The sequence below is a fragment of the Plodia interpunctella genome, chromosome 6 (genome assembly GCF_027563975.2).
Source record: "Plodia interpunctella isolate USDA-ARS_2022_Savannah chromosome 6, ilPloInte3.2, whole genome shotgun sequence".
Classification (NCBI taxonomy): domain Eukaryota; kingdom Metazoa; phylum Arthropoda; class Insecta; order Lepidoptera; family Pyralidae; genus Plodia; species Plodia interpunctella.
In genome coordinates this window covers 6,891,373-6,899,420 of record NC_071299.1, presented here as the reverse complement: position 1 = coordinate 6,899,420, position 8,048 = coordinate 6,891,373, and the positions used below count along the sequence as shown (strand labels likewise).

At 33.6% G+C, this 8,048-nt stretch overlaps 1 protein-coding gene across 1 annotated transcript; it reads left to right on the top strand.

Moving 5' to 3' along the window:
- The first annotated feature begins 4,610 nt into the window (after positions 1-4,610).
- On the top strand, positions 4,611-5,794 carry LOC128670915 (uncharacterized). The gene is made up of 2 exons (XM_053746935.2): positions 4,611-5,181; positions 5,763-5,794. The coding sequence occupies exons 1-2, from the start codon at positions 4,611-4,613 to the stop codon at positions 5,792-5,794; spliced, it is 603 nt and encodes a 200-aa protein (XP_053602910.2).
- The last annotated feature ends 2,254 nt before the right edge of the window (positions 5,795-8,048 follow it).

Below are 8,048 nucleotides of genomic sequence, written 5' to 3'. Positions count from 1 at the left end.
CCCATCGGATAGATGACAAATTTTTATTTTGGTGACTATAACGTGTTGCTGACTGTACAGTACCTATCTTGGAAGAATAAAGGCATAGGCATGTGTATTTATTCATGAAGCGGGTAAAGAATAGGCACTACCAGTATTGTATGACTGTTTTCTCAGCCTACAACGACACAAGGTGCATTAGTTATATTTTCAAAAATACTCCTTCTCGTGAAGCTGGTTTTGCTATACTTAAGTACTAATGTAAATGTCGGCGGTCATGTGTGCATATTTTGATCATATTTTGAACATGTTTATATTTTTACTTTACTTCATTTTCCTTTGAAATTTTCTTCCGTATTAGAGGTTATTTTTTTTTAAATTCTGAAACATGAAAGGAAACTGGATTGTAGTGTAGTTTACGTTGTCGATTATAATATAGGTATGTTGTGTAAATTAGATTTTCTTTCAAAAATTAAAATCTTTGATCTTCATTATTTCAGCATTCACAAAATGTCGCTTGAATCAATTAACTTTCAACTGCCTTTCAACCGTCGATATCAAAATATGTGGCTGTAACATACGGATGGGCGGTCGTCTGTCTGTCCGCCCATAACGACGAATCTACAAGAATCCCGTTTTTTTTTTCATTCGGCTATAAAGCCTGAAAGATAGTTCAAATAAAAACGATACAGTTTCTAAAATACATAATATAATGCCCAGATTCTCTATCTAGAGACAAATATTAATTTATCAAAATTAATATTATTTTAATACATACATATGTTGATGGCAGAATCATAATGCCCTAAACTTTACCATGCTTGCACTATATTTATTATATTCATGTCATATTTACTACGCGAACTATGTCAACCATATTTATTTACACTTAATAATTCACTGTCAATAAGCTGGTAATAGATACAGTCAACTGCATCTAAAGTCAGCCTGTATGGACTTCTATGCGATTAAAATAAGGGTGAATATGCAATAAGTTTGAGTACTACAATGTACTGCTGCTGTAGATATACATGAAAATTAATCATACAGAGATGCACAGCTAGACCAAACAAACAAAATCCCAGATCGTACCTTTCGGTAAATCACTTTAAATCGTATCTACAAAGACTTCTCGGTTGGTAAATCGGTAAATAACCACAGATAAAAAATAGGCAAACACAAAAATAGGCAAACGAGGATTGCAAAGCGCACTCGCTCATCCGCTCAAAAAAATTAAAACGATTAGGACCACGAGAAGGGCTAAATCGTTTCGGACATAGGTAGACAAATGTTTTTGATAAACTATTAAGATTTGAGTTTATTGAACGCAGCACACTTATAATTTCATTGCCTATGTTATAAACTGTGTATCTTGAAGCTTCAAGAGACAATAAGTACAAACAGACAAATAAAAATCTATATATTTATGTATCTACTTAGAATTTTTAAATGTTATAGTGAAAAATTACATATCGCCTTAAAATGTCATACATGATATATCATTAAAAAATGATATTTCCATATGGTACTCCGCGGAGAAACGAAAAATGTGTCACAGATTTTAAACTATTATTGAATTAATTTAGTTCAACGTTCATGTACGAAACGGAATGTGACCTAAAAATGCGGGGCAAAACTGGTCGCTGATAATTTATTTCCAATCGTTGCGACGAGCTTACACAAAGCTTTACTAGTTGCCTATGGTGGATATTCAGAAATAGAATTTCCAATTTCCCGACATGTCCAATAGGTATGATATAATTTATATTTGTTTGGGAAATACCTATGAACATTTATCTTTCCCTCTTTACGGAGTGACTTAATCATTTCGAATATTTTTTATAGTACCAAGAAGTCAAACAGGCATGCTGCCTACTTTTTGGCCAGGGATCTTTTGCCACTATATCCTTTGTGAGTGTGGGTACCGATATCCTTAAAAATATAGTCACGAACAGTAAACCTTAGATCTATTTTAAATGAGCGTAGAAAATAAAGGGTACTTATATTTATATATATATAATCTGCTAATGGACCTGATAAAGTTTATTTTCTGAATATCGCTGTAGTAAGCTTTTAAATATATTATTAATAATAATAAAACTTTTTTTATCTTTTCCAATCTAATAACTTCCATCCAAAGCATGAAAGAGCACTTATCTGTACTTTACGTTATAAAGTAATATGTACTATTAGTACATAATATATGATACATATACATACTAATATTATAATGCGAAAGCGGAACAGACAGCTGTGACAACAAAAGCTAGGGACCAACACTGTTCAAATGAGTTTCTTTCGGCATTTCTTCTCAGCAGTGGTCGTTCCGAAATGCCAGTAGTTTCTAGCTTGTGAGAAATAACTATAAATTTAAAGATTGACGAGAAAAAGTGCCTGTGAAGGTCTAATTTCTGAATAAATGATTTGAATTTGAATTTGAATTTGCTAGTAAACAGATAACTAAGTAGGTTTTGTCATCAATCCATGCACTTCGCAACAATGCAGCTGCTTGTAAATTAATTGCATCTAAAAAACAGAGTTGCGAACATCTGACCTAAAAAACACTAATAACAACGGGACACAATAGAAACTGGAGATTCTTTCGTAAAATCGATGAAGTGAAAGAAATCCAGAGTTGGATCCAGCCCAGGCTCGTTGAGATTTCTGCAATTTATCCCCTCTGACGTTTTAAAGTCCTAACACACTGATTTATGGGGACTATCTTGATTCACGTCCCTAAGTTTAGTCTTATTGGTTTTTTTTTCACTATTTTGACAAGAAAATGGGTACGAGATTTTTATTAAATTTAAGAGAATCATATAAGAACCACGCAAGACAAAAGAAAAATATTTTTTATTATTTTAAATAGTAACAATTTCTTTAGTTTTCTCCATAATAAATTATTATGTGCTAGGTGTCGATTATATAATAGTTTTAGAGTTTTTTGAGTTGTTTGTTATTGTTTGTTTTTTGAGGGCCTTAAACTATCCAAGATTTCCGGCAGTGGTACACTGATGTTTAACTTATAATAAGCAAAATAACTATTACTTTAACGAAAGAAAAGTAAAATATTTCGATGCCAATTGGTAAAACAAACATGACATCATATTTGCAGATTTTATACATTTCTGCTTGAGCCATTACTTTTCTACCACCTATAACGAAGGACTGGCTATAGCTGGCTTTGGATCTACAAGAAATAAAGTAAATTATCATCAAAACATGAAAAATCGATCAGTGTATTCGGTGCTTAAAATGTTATAGATATCAACTATTTGTAAAAAAATCTACTTTGTTAGTCTCTACAATCATACCTTCTGTCAAGTCATATTGAGATGTACTTCATCCGTAAGGTAGGACCTGTGCTTGTGCTTGTAAGTTTGTCTAAGTACTTACTTTTTTCTTTTAACCTATCAGTATAGGCTAGTGATGTAGTGTAGGATAAGATATATATATAAAACTGTTTAATCCAAAATATACAGTCAGTATCATCTCGACACTGGTTTCATTTGCATCTCCTTACGCTCATCGATGCATGGCGACCCTTGGCCAGTCGTTATTTGAGGCGCGAATGCATTCCATGTACATATAAGGACCCATGATACGAACAGTGACCGTGCTATAGTGAATTTTTAAGATAACTAAAAATGATAGAATACGATAGCGATCGTCTGCCGTTGCTGCCGTGTTGTGATACAACTGTGTTTGCGTGCACCGAAATATTTCAAAATGGGTGGATCCCAGTCTAATGTTAAGGAGGAGACGATCATAGCCCAGAATTCAGCAGGTGGACAAAATAATAGTCAATTAGAACAGTTACAAGGGCATGTCAACAAGACCAACGTTATATTACTGGTCATTGGATTAATACTGATCAGTGGAGCAGTCATATATTTTTACCGTCTGTACAAAAAATACCATGAAAGGTTGATTCAGCAGCATTTGGGAGAGTTTCAATTAAGGCGATATGCGAGTCTCTTTCGCCGGCAGCAGCAGATTCCAGGTGGCGATGGCTCCAATGAAGTGTAGTGTGTAAAAAAAAAAAAAAAAAGAAAAAAAAAATAAGAAAGGTGAATGCAAAGTGCAGCACGTGAGTGATTATGATGTTTTTTTGTTTTTTTTATTTTCCTGTACGTGTATATTCAATATATTTTTGTTTAACCTATTCATATAATCAATTATAGGTATGATATACGACGGTGTAACGAAACCTTTATTTAATGGCTATATTTTATAGGTAACTTCCATATTATTTTGTTCATAATATAGCCTTATCTGTATGATTACCCCTTTTGTCAGGTATATTTCATTGCCTAATTCATGATATTTTCAAATTGATTATGACCGATACTTTGAAAAAGTTATATGAGGATTTAAAAGAAATAAGAGTTTATTTAATAAAAATCGGCCTGAAACGTAGGCAAGGAAATATAAGTGTAATTAAATTAACGGAGGCTAATAAACTTTATAGTACGTATACTTTAATAATTAAACAATTAGAATTGGATATTAAGCAAAAGCTACTGGATGAAAAGTCAGTTGGGATTATTCATAAATATTGTTCTGAAATTTTATTACTTTATAACGAAATAACAGATTTGTGCACTAAGTCCGAAGAGAAAATTTTAAAAATGGATGAAGATAAGTTTAATTTGAAAGTTGCATTAAGTTTGCTACCAGTTATGTCCGACGATGTTGACACGATAAAACAATTAATTGAAAATATAGCATACTATAACTCTGTACTAACCAAGCCAGAATGTAAAAATAAATTAATTATGTTTGTACTAAAAAGCAGAATTTCGCAGTCTGCAAAATTAAAATTAGAATCTGGTTATGATACTGTTGAGGACTTATTAAAGGATATGCGGAGGCAACTCATACCTCAAAAAGCCGCTACTGCTATTCAGAGTAAGTTACAGCGTGCGCGGCAAAATAATAAAACTATAGCAGATTTTGGTAAAGAGATATCGGAGTTGTTTGCGGACCTTACGGTTTCTCAGGCTGATGGTGATCCGTCAAGTTCTAAGTTGTTAAAGTCCATTAATGAAAAGTATGCAATAAAACGTTTTGCCGATGGCCTAAGAAATCAAAGGTTAAGCACCATAATCGCTGCGCGTAATTTTTCTTCCCTAAAGGACGCAATTCAATCGGCGCAGGACGAAGAGGTGTCTACATCAACAGGAACTGAGGAAGTTATGGGTATGTACAGAACTACTCGTCCATCCAGGTATTTTTCTAACAGAGGCTTTAGAGGTCAACGAGCGAGGTACCGCGGCGGCTTTCAGAGAGGATTTTATTCAGCGGGCGCATCACGAGGTTATAACACCCCGCACAAGCAACAAGGGTATAATGGGTACTACCGGTCGATATATAATGGACGCCGAAGTAATCAGCGAGGTAGGCAACCGGGTAGTCGGGGCCGTGGGATTTTCAACCCTCAGGTTAGAGTGATGGAATGTGAACAAAGTGGACCTAGTAACACGGACCACCCAGAAACTCAGTCATTGCAACATTTTTTTCGATCCTAACTATATTTGTCAATGCAATGCGTTTAATAAAGTGTCATTTAATGTTGGTCATCACAGCCATAGTTGGCTTGTAGACACGGGCGCGTCAATATCAGCGATCAAATATGATACGGTAGGTTGTTTACAGAATCAATTCCATATAGAAAAGTTGCACGTTAGAGGAATAGGTGGAGAAGTTATTTCGGATGGATATGTTTACATTACTCTCAATTATAACAACCAATATTTTAAGCATAAATTTTTTGTTTTTAGGTCATTACCTTGTAAAACAAATGGCATTCTAGGGCAGGATTTTATGAAAAAATTTAATGCTGTACTTGATTTTGAAATGAATACCTTACGATTAATTACATCAGCGGGAAACCACGTAATAGTTCCTTTTGAGTCTGAAGTACAGAAAAAATATTTGACAATTCCGGCTAGAAGCGAATCTATTCATTTTATAAATAGTGATGGTTGTAAGGAGGAATGTATAACTGAAATATCAGGAATTATGCGAAGGCGTGTTTGTTGCGAGTATGATAGTGAAGCCCGAGAATGGCAAAATACCAATAAAAATTTTAAATACACGAGAAGATGACGTCAATTTGAGTTATTTTTTAGTAAACAAATGTTGTTTAAAAGATTATTACATATGTCAATTTAGTAAACCCGTTATGAATTCTGACAGAGTTAAGAAATTATTGCCTTTATTAAATTTAAAAGGTTTAAATGAGGAAGAAAGTACATCAATAGAGAATATATGTGCAAAATACCCAGATATTTTTCAATTGCCGGGTGACAAATTAAATACCACATCCTTATATCAGCACACTATAGAATTAAAACCTAATAGCACACCCGTATATACCAGGCCTTATAGATTACCTCATAGCCAAAAGTCGGAAATTGACAAACAAGTTCAAAGTATGTTAGATGATGGAATAATAGAGGAGAGTAGAAGTGCGTGGTCGAGCCCTTTATTATTAGTGCCTAAAAAACCCGATTCTACTGGTACTAGAAAATGGAGAATCGTAATTGACTATAGAAAATTAAATAACCAAGTTCAGGATGATAGATTTCCTCTCCCCAACATTGCAGATGTTTTAGACTCATTAGCGGGTGCTGTATATTTCTCACATTTAGACCTTTATCAAGGATTTTTTCAAACTAGTTTACATCCAGACAGTAGACCCTATACAGCCTTTACAACAAATAAAAATCAGTACCAAATGACTAGACTACCGATGGGTATGAAAACAAGTCCAAATGCATTCTCACGTATGATGACAATTGCCATGTCAGGATTAAATTACGAAAAATGCCTAGTTTATCAGGACAATTTGGCCGTATTTGGACGTAATTTGACAACGCATAATCAAAATTTACTAGATGTATTTCAGAGATTAAGAAAAGTTAATTTAAAACTTAACCCTGCGAAATGTGTATTTCTACGCAAAGAAATTTTATATCTTGGTCATGTGGTATCTAAAGAAGATATCGTACCCGATCCAGAGAAAATTAAAGTGGTAAAAAATTATCCGATACCGCAAAATAGTAATGAGGTGAAGCGCTTTGTAGCCTTTGCTAATTACTATCGAAAATTTATTCAAAATTTTTCCGAACTTGCATATCCATTAAATAGACTTTCTTGTAAAAATGTATCCTTTAATTGGTCATCAGAATGTGACAAGGCATTTACTAAATTAAAAAATAAATTAATAAATTCACCCGTACTTCAATATCCTAATTTTAGTGAAAATAATACATTTATTTTACAAACTGACGCATCAGGGATAGCAATTGGGTCAGTTTTATGTAACGGTGATGGTCGGTCTGTCGCGTATGCTAGTCGTAGTTTAAATAAGGCGGAAAGAAATTATCCAACTATTGAGAAGGAACTCTTAGCAATAGTGTGGAGTGTAAAGCACTTTCGACCTTATTTATATGGAACACAGTTTAAGATTCAGACCGATCACAAACCTTTAATTTATTTATTTGGAATGAGAAATCCCTCTAGTCGTTTAATAAAATTTCGATTGCAATTAGAAGAGTATAATTTTAAAGTAGAGTATTTAAAAGGTAGTAATAATGCAGCTGCGGATGCATTATCCCGGATTGAGTTAAGTTTGGATGATTTGAAAGAAATGAGTGAAATTAATGTGTTAACGAGAGCACAAGCGAAAAAACTACAAGACACTAGTAAGCATTCTCAGGATAGTAATGACTCGGATTTTAATATTCCCACTAGCTCGAGGCCTGATCAACCGAGAGTTGTGGAAATCATTAAAAAACCGAACAACTTTACTGAGCTCTCACTTGTAACTGTCGACACGTTAAGTAGGTTAAAGAGACAAAATATAATAATGTTTTATACGAATTATTTTATTTACATACCGTGTAAAGCTATCATTTATTTAAATCCGAAACCTCGATCGTCATGTACGCGAAGCGAAATGATGAGAGATTTGGATAGATTGTGTAAAAGAGAAAAAATAAAAGAGATATGCATAATAAAAAATGATAATAATAAAGAATTTATTGCTAGCATAATACAAG